Genomic DNA, 13,613 nt, shown 5'->3' with positions numbered 1-13,613 from the left:
GGCCAGGCCCCGAGGAAGGTCCAAGTAGGAGTTGGGCTCTGGCACCTCCAGGAGGATTTGGGAGGATGGAACCCAGAAAACAGCAGGGAGTTCCTGGCCAGTCCCTACCCTGACCTGTGCCCCCAGCCCTTCCGAGGAAAGAAGGGGGAGCTGATTTACTGGAAGAGGGAGCCTGTCCACCCCCCCATCCCGTGGGTCTACCGGTCAATCCAGGCAACATTACTGGAGGAAGAGGACCAGTCCCAGGGCTGGGATGTGCTCAGGCAGGAGGTGACTCACAGGGAGTCTAGAACATCCCTCTGCACAGCTCCCTGTTCCAAGATCCCCACCCCTTCCCTCCCACAAGAAGCTCCCCCCACCCACCCACCCAGCCCACACTCACTGTCTCAGGCTTTCATGGATGTAGGAGGCATCACCAGCTGGTTCACCCTGGGGGAGAGACGGGCGGGGGTCAAGGTGGCACATCAGCGGGGGCCGGGCCCGGGCACTGCTCTGGAGCATCGCATCGCGGGAGCCGGCGGGCCGGACGTACTGGGCAGGGACCTCGTCAGCCCCAGGGGGAGGTGGGAGAGCCCAGGAGTGGGGAGAGGGGAGAGAGAGAGGGGGGAGTAAAGAGGAGAGGAGAAAGAAGTCAGACGATGAGAGGAAAATGAAGGAGCAGAGCCCAGCCCCAAAAACCATTCATTCCAGAGAAACTGTCTAGACCCACCACACAAACCCCGGTGCCGCTGTGGGCTCCCACTAGTGATGCAGGCCGCACCTCTTGGAGGCGGGGACCTCGTCAGCCAGGTGCACCCATCCACTTCACCCTGTCACAGCCGCAGCAGGCCCACCCCCACCCACGCCACCAACTCACTGCTGCTCAGCCTTGGCACGGTCGCTGAGGAAGAAGAGTGCGGTGGCCAGGAAGAACATGCCACCCAGGACCACGACGAAGGGGCAGAGCATGAGGGCATAGCCCAGGCTCAGGAACTCCCAGAGTGGGGAGTCCTTGGTGCTCTGGCGGATCAGGTCGGAGATCTGGGGGGTGGGGGAGCCGGTGGATGTCAGGGCGGGGCCACCTCCCGAAGCCCCCACACCCGCCCACTCCCTCCCCTCCAGTCCCTGGTACTCACAAAGCCAATGAGGTAGGGGCTTCCAGCATCCCCCAGCAGGTGGGAGGTGAAGCTCTGCAGGGCCACAGCAGTAGCCCGCCTGGTGGGGATGACCACATACTGTGCAAGAGGTGGCAGGTCAGAGCCCAGGGGAGCCAGGTGCACCCACCTGGCCTCATCAGGGGGCCCAACACTTCTGATGTTCCCATGGCCTCACACAAAGTCCTCCTGTCTTCCCCACTCCCTCCTCCAGCTCTTAAGTCCACACTGCCTTAGCACCTGCACTTGGCCCTTGCCAGGGAGCCAAGCGCACCAGTCATGGGCAGACCGAGGCCCAAAGGCACAGAGATGGCACATGGCCGCCCTGGGACCAGAACCCCAGCCTCAGTCTTGCCCTCACCTCCCCCACAGGGGAAAGACCCATCCTGGTTGCCCCGCCGAGCCCCAGGCTGGCTGAGAAGGGCAATGCTGGTGAAGAGGACCCTGCCTGGAAGAACCTCCATTTTCACTCCCAGCACCGACTGCCAGAGCCCCTGGGCCCCCAAAACCCACCCTCCTGCCTAGACCAAGCAGGTCCAGACACACAAGGGGCCACAGCTCTAAAGCCGGGTAGGCCAAGGCCAGACAGAAGGGCTGGTGGCAGAGGCGCAGAGGGTGGGCAGCAGCCACCTCAGCGGGTGCCCTGGGCAGCCTCCTGCCCCAGAAGCCCACCCTTTGTGGACAGACTATGACAGCAGCTAGTGCCCGCCAGGCACCCAGTTACTGGGGGCAGGGGGAGGGGAGACCTCGATTGCATGGCCCCGTTTCCAGGAATAATTAGTCACTTAGCTGTGACACTTAATAAAATGGGACACAATTTCCCTGGGACCCAAACCCTGTCAGCAGCTGGGGCTGCCCCTGGGGGTAGAGGCAGAGCAGGGGTCCTGCCTACCGCCAAGGGCACTTGATTCAGTCTCACTCTGACCGTCACTCCCACGTGCGCAGTGACCCCGCCCCACCCCTGCCACCCATGCCTGGCACCATGCTGAGGTGCAGAGCTGAGTCAGATCTCCCACCCTTCTAGCCATGGGCCGGTCAGGGGTTAGTCAGGAGAGACAACCCTGGGTGAAGCAGATTTGCAGGGAAGCTCGGGTGAGGCAAGGCAGGCTTCCTGGAGGAGGAGAGATGGCAGGGGCCCAACACCCAGGCAGAATCTGACCTCCTAGGCTGACCCGTACTCTGACAGCAAACACCAGGTGCCCTGAAGGTGGCCCCTGAGGAGTCCTTCCTCCTCCCTGCCCCCCAGGGTCCCACCCCCAGCACCTCCCAGACACTCGCCCCACCACCAGTCAGTCCCCCACGTACCCTCCTCTCAACCCTCTCCTGGCCCCGACTTGGAGGATCCCTGAGGTCAGGATCACATGTCACCCTGTCTCCAACCACCACCCCCAGACTGATGCCTGTTATCAAGGCTACAGGCCCCTCTGGGTCCCTCCTAGACTGCTTCTGTCCCTGCTCAAGGACACAAACCCCTGCCACCACTCAGACAGCCCTTTGTCCCTGGCTGGCTGGTCTGGAGCCCATTGTTGGCCCTGTGAAGACAGCTTCTGTCCACCCAGCCCAGCCACAGGCATCAGGCAGGCACGCCCGGGACCCAGGCTGAGCCAGAGAGGGCAGAGTCCACAGGAGCTCAGACCCTGGGGGCGGAGCGCTGGCAGACAGCACCACGTCGGTGCCAGCCTGGCACTGCCAGCCTCCCGGCCACAAACCTAGGCCTCCAGACATTACCCTTCTGCACCCAGTCCCCACATCCCTCCCTTCTGCCTGCTCAACCCTCTGATTCCAGGCCCTGGCCCAATGCAGACCCCCAAAATCCCCGCTGTCTCCCTTCACAAGTCCTGCCAGCTCTCTCACCCCTTCACCCGCCCTCCCCAGCTGCCCTGAGTGGTCAGCCATGGCCTGCCTTACCATGAGGATGTCCGCAGTGATAGCCCAGTTAGAAAACAGCAGTGTCTCCCCTACGAAGATGCAAATCTGTCCGGGGTCGGGGAAGACCAGAACAACCATCAGAGGGCGCTCTACCCACTATAGGTCCCAGGCTGCTCCCTGCACCCTGGCTGCTGGCAGGGAGCCCCCCACAAGCCTCCCCGCCGCCAGCTCCTGGCAGTGAGGCTCCTGAGAAATCTGTGGATAACCTACAGGCTTCAAGCCAGGCCCACAGCCCTGAAGGGCACCCAAGCCCTGGTCAGAGCAAGGACAGAAGCCTGGAGCCTCCAGTTGTGGGGACCCCCACCCCCACATTTCCTGTTCCAGAGCCCCTGCACCCACCCCCTGCACTCACATAGGCGCCCACGATGCTGCTCTTGGCGGCCACAAAGATGAGGCAGATGAAGATGGCGGAGCCCAGCATGCCCACAGCACACACCAGCGGGTCAGCCCTCTGGGTCCGCAGGCGGCACCAGCGCGTGGCTCCTGCCCCCGTGACCACACCCAGAAAACCCGTGAAGCAGGTAATGGCCCCAAAGATGAGGCTGCAGAGACAGAGGACAGTGGGGCGTGGGTTAGGGGGCAGAGCTGGGGTACGGGGGCTGACTGCATCCCTCTCCACCCACCCCTCCCCGCCCCTGGCCCCTGGCACCGACCCCCAGGCCTGGTCCCACCTGTCCTTGGCCCCACAGGGCGGGCTGCTGCAGGTTTCCGCCGTCTTCTGCACGACTTGGGCACGGTGCAGGTAGAGCGGAATCCACATGCCCAGGGCCCCTGTGGCGAAGGACACGGCCGACGTGGCCAGGGAGGAGAAGACGTAGCTGCGGCTGAAGAGAGGACGGGGCAGCGACACTGAGCGGGGGGGCTGGCACCCCTGCGGATGGCAGGGCCCAGGAGGCAGACTCTCCTCCCTCACACCCTCCCCCCAAGGGCAGAAGGCCTCAGATGCCTTCCCTGAGGCCTCCGGGGCCAAGGGCTCTGGCTTCAGGAATTATAAACACTAGTGGTCTCAGCACTGTCGACAGTGGAGATGCCAGGGAGTCCGGCCAAGCAGGCAAGGGGGGGATGTCCTCCCACCTCGGAACCCCTCCCTCTTCCCACTGGACCCCTCCCAGCAGCACTCACTTGCGGATCAGGGCCTTCATGTCTCGGAGCCATGACGTCCGTGCCTTGAGCTGCCCCCCGAGCTGGTCGGCATGGCCCCTCTTCGTGGCCGGGACCAGGACAAGGATGAGCGTTCCTGTGATCATGCCCAGGATGGGGGACACCTGGCGGGGCAGGGTGCACCAAGTTAGGACACCAGGCCCCCAGAGTCTTTGTCTCTCTTTGGCACTGGGAAGGGGTACCAGGCCAGCCATGCCTTCTCTGGGCCCCAGGCTCCTCCTCTGGGCTCATTATCTTCCCAGCCTTCCAGACTGGGCAAAGCCACCAGAGGTGATGCCAGCACAAAGGGCTGGTGGGCTCCAAATGGGCTGTCCAGATGAGGGGTAGGACGGGAGAGGGGACTGAAAGTGAAAGGGAAGGAGGGAGGGATGGTCAGAATGGAGGAAGGAAGGAGGATAGATTGCTAAATAGACAGACAGATGGATGAATCCTTGGATGGATGGATTGCTGGGTGGATGAATTAACACATGGAAACAGGAGGATGGATAAATGGATGGGTGATAGATGGAACAAAAGGAAGACAGGTAGGTGGGCGGATGAGAACTAGGAAAGGAGAGTTCCTGGGGTCAGGGGCCAGATACCAGGTCTTACTCACCTCCCTGGGTCTGGGAAAGTTTCTCAGGCCAGCTCCTCTCCCTGGGGAGGGTGGACACTGAGAAGGGACTGGCTGGGCATGAAACTTCCAGCTAATATATCAAGTAGGTGATCATTTGGGAGGGGCCCATGTGGGTGGCTTGGCAGTAAAGAATCTGCCTGCAATGCAGGCAGCCGGGATTTGATCCCCGGGTTGCAAAGATCCCCTGGAGGAGGGCATGGCAAGCCACTCTAGTACTCTTGCCTAGAGAATCCCACGGACAGAGGCGCAGGCTGCAGTCCTCGGGGTCACACAGAGTTGGACACAACTGAAGCAACTAAGCAACTGCAGCAGCATGGGGGTCCCTGGAGAACAGAGGCGCAGGGGCCCCTTTGGGTCTTCCTTGGATCCTGCCCAGTGTCAAGAACAGAATCTCCAAGGCCCCAGGCCTCTCTCCGGATGGAAGGAGCACATCGTGGGAGCCTGGATTCCAATCCGCCGGCTCCTCCACCCGCTCATGAGAACCGGGAAATCTGTACCCACCCCCACCGGGCCTGGGAGCCCGTGGGCTGGGGAGTTCCTGTCCATTTGCTGTCTCCCCCACCCCCATCAAAAAATTCCACGGAGGCTGCTTCCTTCCTGCTTTTGAGGAAAAAACACTTTGTCTTAAGCTTCCTCTCCTTCGCGAGACTGGGGATCTCTGTTTCCTCTGATTGCACCGTCCTGGGGCCTTGGCACACTTGTGCTGAATCCTCCTGCAGGACAGGAAGCGGCCCCACAACAGAGGTCTTGTCTCAGTCCCACCCTGGCACAGTGCCCCCCAACCCCCGGCTTGAACCAGGAAGTGCCACCATGAACCTGGAATTTCCTTTGTCCTCGCAGACTGCGGCCCCTGAGAGTGGCAGGGGCAAGTCTGGCTCCCCGACACCTCAAAGTGGGCTCATGGAGAAGAGCCCAGGTCCGTGAGGTGGGAAGCTAGGGAGCCAGGCCTGGGCTTTGTCCCTGAACCTCTGGGTGACCCTGGGCAAGAGCTGGTCTGGGGGAGGGGTCCTTACCCGCAAGGCCCAGTGCCAGTCTCCGGCCGCCTGCTTCACGCTGGAGCCGGTGATGTAGCCCAGGCCGCTGCAGAGAAAACAACATCGTCAGGCAAGGACGGGCAGGAGTGTGGGGGTCAGGGGATGCTCACCAGTCCAGGAGGCCGCCAGTCCTGTCCCACCCCAACACCCCCCTCAGCCAGCCAGGGAGCTGGTCCCGGCAGCTTTCAATGCTGACCGCCCGCATGTTTAGGTCAGAGAGAGCCGGACGTCAAGGAGAGGGGATGGTCAGAAATCCAAGGGGACCCCGCCCGGATCCCTCACCTGCCCAGCGGGATGGCGAAGTAGAAGACAGACAGCATGAGCGTGCGCGTGTTCTTGGTGAAGAGGTCGCCAATGATGGTGGGCGCGATGGTGGAGTAGCTGGCCTCGCCGATGCCCACCAGCCCGCGGGAGAGGACCAGCAGCCAGAAGTGCTGTGGGGGAGGGGCGCAGGCTGCTGGGAGACTGTCCTGCTCCTCTGCCTGCTCATGCTTGGTCCCTGCTTTGCTCCCCACCCCCTGTGGGGCCTCGGAGCCAGGATGGAGCCCTACCACTGCCTGAGCAACAGCTACAGCCTGGGCGGCTCCAGGCCTCAGTTCCCACCTCCGAATAGTGGGTCGGACTGGGCCCAGGACTGGGATGGAGCTGGACTTTCACGGGCTGAGAGCTGTAGGTGTGGCAGGAGCAACAGCCTGTGTCTCCACTGCCAGCCCCACCGATTAGGAGCCTTCCTCCCTGGGTTCTGGCCCCACCTCGGGAGCCTCAAGCCAGCCCCACTCTGAGTCCCATCCCTGACAGGGCCGCTGGGCTGACCCTGGCGGCACTGAGGACCCAGTGTACACGGAGAATGGGCAGGGCAAGCCCAGTGGGCTTTTCTCCCCTCCCCCATCACACATCAAAGAGCAGAGCCCAGCTGAGCCGGGAAGGGTGGGGCCCTGCCAGCTGCCAGTGGTCCTACCCGCTTTGATGTGAACCCAGCCCCTCAATACCCCCAGCTGCCCAGGGCCTGAGAACCAAGCCTGGTCATTTTCCCCTGGCCTCACCCTGCCCACCCATCCGGCCCAGCATCGCCCACATGCAACCCTCCTCCGGGTCTCCCTGTTTCTCGCCCTCCATCTCCATCTGTTTCCCAGACCTCTCTCCGCATCGCTGGTCCTGCCCACCCCTCTCTGTGCCTCTCGTTTCCATAGTTCGTTCACCCTCTCACTCTCCATCTTCCTTCCCCTGGCCCCTGCCTGTGCTTCTTTCCCTGGGAATCAGCTGCCCATAGCCTTTGCCTAGTTTTCTGTTGGATTCTTTGTCTGTCTTGCATTGGTTTCTGTTAGCTTCTTATATGTCATGGGAATTGATGTTTATTAGATAGGTCACAAACATTTTCCATCATCATCTTTCTTTCCACTTTTTTACGGGGAGTTTCATCACACAGAAGCTTTATTTTGTGTTATTCAATTCAGTGCTGTCCCAGCTGCTGATTTTCCCTTAATGGTTTCTGAATTTCACATCTTGCTCAGGAAGGGCTAGTCCGTCCCAGAACAATATATATATATATATATATATATATATATTCTCTTATCTTTTGCGTTTATTTTAGAAAGAGAAGGAAAATGGGAATGATGTCCTGTTCTCCTGGGCTCCAAGAGCAGGCAGATAAGACCTCTTTGACAAAGGATCCCATTGATCCACACTCCTGCCCCTGGAACTGGATATCTTGTATATTTGCCATGACTTCTGCCTTTGCCTGTATGTACACATACCAGGCGACAACATTTAGTGTCCTCTGTGTGCTTTCAAAAAAAAAAAATCAAATGACCATGTTTTTCTCCATGCATCTTGTCCCACAACTTGCTTTTTTTCCCTTCATCTTTTGGAAACCCATTTCCGCTGGTTAATGTAGACCTAGTTCATTCATTTGCTGCTGAGAATCTCATAGCGTGAATACACCCCATTCTATCTGGGCATCCCCCTAGTCATGATCACTTAGACTATTTGTCTTCTCTCTCCCTGTCTCTCTTTTTTTCTATTACAAAACTACGACAAACGTCCTTGCATGCACCCGTCACTTCGTGTCCATGAGGTGGAGTTTCTCTCTTCGGCATATACTTCGAAGTAGAAGGCAGGGCTCTGGGGGGTACACAAAATTTTATAAAATCCTGCCACTTTGCTCTCCAAAGAGGCTCTCCCAATTTACACTCCCACCAGCAGCTTTAATAACACTTGGTATTGTCAGCCTTTTTAATTGCTGCCAATCTGATGGGTGTGAAATGGCATCTCATTGTTGTTTCAATTTGCAGTGCTTTCATTACTCTCGAAGAAGAGAACCATCTCTTCCTACATACATTGCCCTTTGGGGATCTTCCTCAGGAACTGCCTCTCACTATCCTTTGCCTATTTTTTTTCCTGAGCTCCTTGTCTTTTTCTTGTTGATTTTTACAGTTTGCTTTTAACTTTACTTTCATCTATCTGGGATTTATTTTGAAGCGTGGTTAGAAATACAGACCATACTTTATCTTCCATCCAGATGGACAGCCAGTCCTCCCAACACCGTTTACCTGAGACGCAACTTTCATCCTCCCATGAAAAGGAGGACTCTGCCTCCCCAGTCTCTTAGTTTATCCCTCTGCTGTTTTAGTTGGAATAGCCATGTTGGGATAACTAATGGGGCAAAGCCCCTTTCCCTGTTACTCTCACTGCTCTTGGCTGTTCCTGGGCATTTTCTCTGCCAGATTAACCAGAATCACATTGCCAAGGTCCACCAAAACCCCCCACGGGACTCAGAACATGGCAGCAGTGAATTTAGAGATGAATTGGGAGTGACCCGTCTGTTTCTGCCTCTGCCTCTGTTCATCTTCTCTCCCCAGCTCTCCTTTCCATCCACACACCGGGAACGGTGCCCAGACTGGACATCACGGTCCTAGACTCACTGGTCAATCCCAGAAGCAGCCCCGTGGGCAGGACAAGACCCAGCGGGGGCCCAGGAGCTTCTTCTGGTCCAGTCCCCATTGTTGACCGTGGCCATGAGACTCTGCCTGATGCCCTAGGTCTGGGGCTTAGCTGACCTGACCCTCCTCCTTGAAGTTGCCCCATGAAGCAAAGCTGGAACCCCCAAATCTACCAGTTCTCTCTGCCCTCACCTCCAACCTCCTCTCCATAAATGTAAATCTGACTCACCCTTCCCTTCTTCAGACTCTCCCAGGATCCCAGAAAGAAGTTCAGGCCTCCCAAATTGGCAGTCAGGGCTCTCCATGACCTGGTCCCTGCCTTCCTCTCCAGTCAAAGCACTCTCCTCCTTGATCTGTCAATACTCTACACCATTTATGCCTCCATAGGGCTGCTCCCTCAGCCCGTGCTATCTTCGCCAAAAGGCCAAACCTGCCTGGCTTGTCTGCCCAGCTCAAGTGCCACCTCCTCCAGGAAGTCTTCCCTGACTATATGGATGTCAAAGACTGTTGTCTGTCTTCAGTGAGGACTTTCAGCACTTTGCATATCTTGAAAGTCTGAATGTGGGAGCTCCTGTCACACCCACCAGCCTGGATGGTCCCAAGGCTAGGGTCTCCTCTTTTGTCCCCTAGGCTGAAAAGTCCCTGAGGATAAGACCTGATTTTCCCCCTTCTTCCTCTATCTCCATCTACAATAGCCATCATGTGATTGTCCTTTCTCTGCTTGAACACCCCTAGTGATGGGACACTCACTACCTATCAGAGCAACATATCTCCTCTTTGGAAGAAAGAACAGAAATAAAAATGTGTTGAACACCTTCCATGTATGTATCAGGGTGTGGACATCCACCAGTGCAGTTTTTTCTCACAACCGCCCTTCAAGCTGAGAAGTGTTATCCTTTTATTACAGATGAAGAAACTGAGGCTCAGAGAAGTAAAGCAAGTTTCTCCAGATCACAAAGCTGAATGGGCCACAGAACTGGGATCTTCAAACCCTGAACTGTGGGGGCCAAGTCAGAAACATCTTCCTTAGGTTAAACTGATGTTTATTTCCAGAGGACTTTGATGCAGGGAACCGGCTGGTCATTGGACAAAGAGCAAACTGTGCGAGGCCCAGAGAAAGGGAGCAACGTATCTCGAGTCACGCAGCAAGATGACAGCAGAGCCAAGACTAGGACCCAAGGCCCTGACTCCTTGGCCCGACTGGCTTCCCCGTTTCTCACATTCTCTGCAAATCAGAAGCAGCTCAGGGAGAATTAAGATGTCCCACTGGGCTACAAGCCCTTCAGCTCAAGGCCAGCACAGGGAAAGCCCATCAGCAAGGCCAGAATATCGAAGCACCCAAAGACCCCCTCATCACAGTACACTTGAACCCAACAGGCTGGAGCCCCAGTCTAGGCTAGGACAGGTCAATCAGACTAGCCACCCCCTGGAGGAACCAGGACACGTGGACAGGATGCACAGGAATGCCGGGTGGGAAGCCCGGGCAGGCCTCACCTGCTGGGGGATGAAGGAGCTGGAGAACGTGACCACCGACCAGAAGAAAATCCCGCAGCTGAGGATCACCTTCCTGTTGAAGCGGTCACCCAGGTAGCCGAAGATGGGGGCGGCCACCATGAAGCTGCAGATGAAAACTGCGCGGGAGAGGAGAGTTTCAGGGGTGGGGCAGGGGTGTGGGAGGGTCCCATGGCAGAGCCCACCTGCTCAGATCACCCAGCAAGAGACCAAGTGCCTTTTGAGGAAGCAGCCCCCACCCAAGAGGGGCAGCCTCAGCCAGACCCCGGGCCCAGGGGAGCCAGCACAGCCCCGTTGGGTTAGGAGACCGCACGACTACATCCTCTTCAATGCCCAGCGGAAGGTGGGCCCTTTGGGTACTTGAAAGGGGCTAAGCTATCCACTCCAGTGTTCTTGGGCTTCCCTGGTGGCTCAGCTGGTAAAGAATCCGCCTGCAATGCGGGAGACCTGGGTTCAATCCTTGGAGAAGGGAACAGCTACCCACTCCAGTATTCTGGCCTGGAGAATTCCATGGACTATAGTCCATGGGGTGGCAGAGAGTCAGACACAACTGAGTGACTTTCACTTTTCAAAAGTTAAGATTTATTCATTGGACACTTTCATGCACCAGGGTCTGTTCTAGGGGTTCACCGCATCCCATCTTGTGTGTCCTTCTGACCCCTGTCCCATCTTACTTCTCTCTCTCACACACTCAGAGAGAAGTGACTTGCCCAGAGCCCCTCTGGCAGTAAATGTCCCAGTGGGGATTTGACCTCCTATCTGCCTGACTCGAGCCAGTCTTCCTTATACTTTGCCACACCACTCTCCTTATTATATTCGAAAAAAGAGGTTCAGAGAGGGAAAGGAACATGCCCAAGGCCACACAGCAAAAGAGGGCAGAACTGAACCTGGAAACCCAGGTTTCATGCTGGCCTGACCACACAGCCACCCTAACTCCCAGTAAGCCACAGAGGCTTTCCTAACAGTTAGGAACATTGCCATTTCATTCATTCATTCAATAACTCGCTCAATCATCCATCCTTTCATCCGTTCAACAAAGCCAAAACTTCCTGGCCTCTTGAAGTTTTCAATCTAGTGAGAAACAGAAAATAAAATTAAAAATATAGTATGTCAGGTGGTGACAAGTGCTAAGGAGGGGGAAAGGGCAGAAAAGGGAGGTAGGAAAAGCATGTAAGAGAAAGAAGCGTAAACATTTTAAAAAGAAAGGCCAGAGAAGGTGACATTTCAACAAAGACCTGGAGGAGATGAGGAGATGAATGATGCAGATATTAGACTGAGAACAAACCCAAAGGTCCTGGGGCAGAAGTGGGCTTAGCGTATTTGTGGAACAACAGAGAGACCAGAGTAGCTGATGTAGAGGGACCTGGAGGAAAGGCCAGAAGGGGCAGGGCCTTGTGGCCCACTGAGGTGACTGTGGCTTCTGGCGAGAGAGGAACACACCAGAGGATGCTGAGCAGAGGCATGAGGTGACCTGGTTTTGCTCTTCCAGAACAAGAGCACAGCAGTCTTAGAGGACCCCATGGGGATGGCTCTAGCGGGCTGGGAGGGGCCTTGGGGGTCCCAGGTGGGATGAAGAGGCCAGCAAGGCAGGGGAGGCACCAGGTCATGCGGAGAGGCAGCCCCTGATTCCTCCTCCTGGAAGGCAGACCCGCAGCTGACGGGCAGATGGCCAGACAAAGCCCGGGTGAGCAGACAGGGTGGCCTCTGACCGCCACGCTGGACGTTCACAGGGGCTGGCTGGTCCCTCACAGGCCTGCGCCCCTAGGAGAAGAGACAGACGGAGGGAGGAGGGCAGGCTGGGGCCGCGTGACTGTCTCTTATCCTCCAGAGGAAGACAGAGAGTGTGTATGGGTGTGAGGATACTTTGTAATCCCAACTGGGTGATGGGGGCCTGCTGCAGAATCAGCACAGCAGAGAGGTGCAAGAATCTGGACTCCAGACACACTGCCCAGGCTCGAATTCAGCTGGGTTCCTTGCCAGCGGGGTGACCTTGGACAGGTCACAACCTCTCTGTTCCTCGTTCCGTGGTATGCCGATAAATGTTTAGCAACTGTCTCTCTAAAAGGCAGGGGGAGGCGGGCCCTGATGAGCAGTGTTGCCAGTTTGCATGGTGCAAATACTCCCAATGTGGCCTGATTTCAAGCTCCCAACATGATGTCACTAATCAGAATTGAGAAGAGATACACAAGCATGGAGAGCTGTATATGAGTCTACCATCCAGATTCAACAGACATAAATAACTTAAAGAACATAGATAATAAGTACAAGGCAGTAAAATAATTAGGAAGTGATGAATCTTGAGTGTTTATTACCTTTGTTTTTAATATGCTGTTTAATTGTAAGTTGATGTAATTTAGTTTTTAACAACGGTCTGTGCTTAACAACTAGATCACACAATTCCTGAAAATTTAACAATCAACTCTCAGGAGTCTAAGCCACCTCCGGCGTGCCAACTTCCTCATCTGTGAAATTAAGATAAAAATAGCAACTCCCGGCTTGCTTTGGGCACTACTGAGATAGTGCTTGTAAAGTGCTTAGTGCCACGCCCTGCCCAGAGTGGGTCAACCTTGGTCAACAAAGGGCCCTTGTTTAGATCGGTCAAGGTAGAAGTTATTTCCTTGTATCCAGAAAAAGAATTGTTCCTGCTGGGTCTGTCTCCCAGGATCTGCCTGAGATCAGGGCAGAATACAGGTAGGAAAGAGACTGCAGTCTCCTGAGGACTCCACATGTTAGGGAAAAAGGAAGAATCGTTCCCTCTATGCCTGTCTCTGCAAGGTGGGGTGTGGGCAGAAGAAAAATCAGAGTAGGAGTTGCCCCCGCTGTCCAACCAGGGAGTAGACCTCATCTGTGGGTTGACCAGCTTAAAGAGTTAAAATGCCAAGGAACCAGCAAGTAGGGCTAAATTCTGCCAAGACAGTGAAGGGAGGCTTCCTGGAGGCAGTGATGCCAGAGTTGGTCATTGAAGGCTCCATATGAATTTACTGTGGTGATGATAACACTTAAAATCAGGAATATTAGAAGATCAGTTACAAATCGTATGACTGAGCCATAATGCTGACCATTAATAATAACTGCAGTTACCATTTATTGAGCATTTATTCTAGGCAAGGCCCAGGGATGTACTCTGGACATAAGCACAGATCCTCTCAATCTGATTTTATTATCTTCATCTCACAAAAGACACAATAGAGGCTTAAAGGAGTGACATCACACAGCTAGTGTGTGGCTGAGCCAGAATTTATACTCCAACTTGACTCCAAAGTCCTTGCTCTAAATCACACTACAGACT

General features: G+C 56.0%; 1 protein-coding gene across 2 annotated transcripts in view; it reads right to left on the bottom strand.

Annotated features, from left to right (window-relative positions):
• The window catches only part of SPNS2 (SPNS lysolipid transporter 2, sphingosine-1-phosphate), a 37,577-nt gene that overhangs the window by 1,701 nt on the left and 22,263 nt on the right, over positions 1-13,613 (bottom strand). The window contains exons 3-12 of one of the 2 annotated variants that reach the window (XM_068978799.1): positions 10,307-10,443; positions 6,156-6,307; positions 5,853-5,919; positions 4,185-4,327; positions 3,734-3,886; positions 3,415-3,604; positions 3,042-3,107; positions 1,116-1,214; positions 857-1,020; positions 383-429 (exon numbers count right to left, since the gene is read on the bottom strand). In XM_068978799.1, the coding sequence (XP_068834900.1) occupies positions 387-429; positions 857-1,020; positions 1,116-1,214; positions 3,042-3,107; positions 3,415-3,604; positions 3,734-3,886; positions 4,185-4,327; positions 5,853-5,919; positions 6,156-6,307; positions 10,307-10,443 (1,214 nt within the window). In that variant the 3' untranslated portion in view covers positions 383-386. The other variant, XM_068978797.1, reaches the window with a different exon arrangement.

Source organism: Capricornis sumatraensis, chromosome 8 (genome assembly GCF_032405125.1).
Source record: "Capricornis sumatraensis isolate serow.1 chromosome 8, serow.2, whole genome shotgun sequence".
In the NCBI taxonomy this organism is placed as follows: domain Eukaryota; kingdom Metazoa; phylum Chordata; class Mammalia; order Artiodactyla; family Bovidae; genus Capricornis; species Capricornis sumatraensis.
The sequence above is the reverse complement of the archived record's forward strand: the minus strand, read 5'-3'. Positions and strand labels throughout refer to the sequence as shown.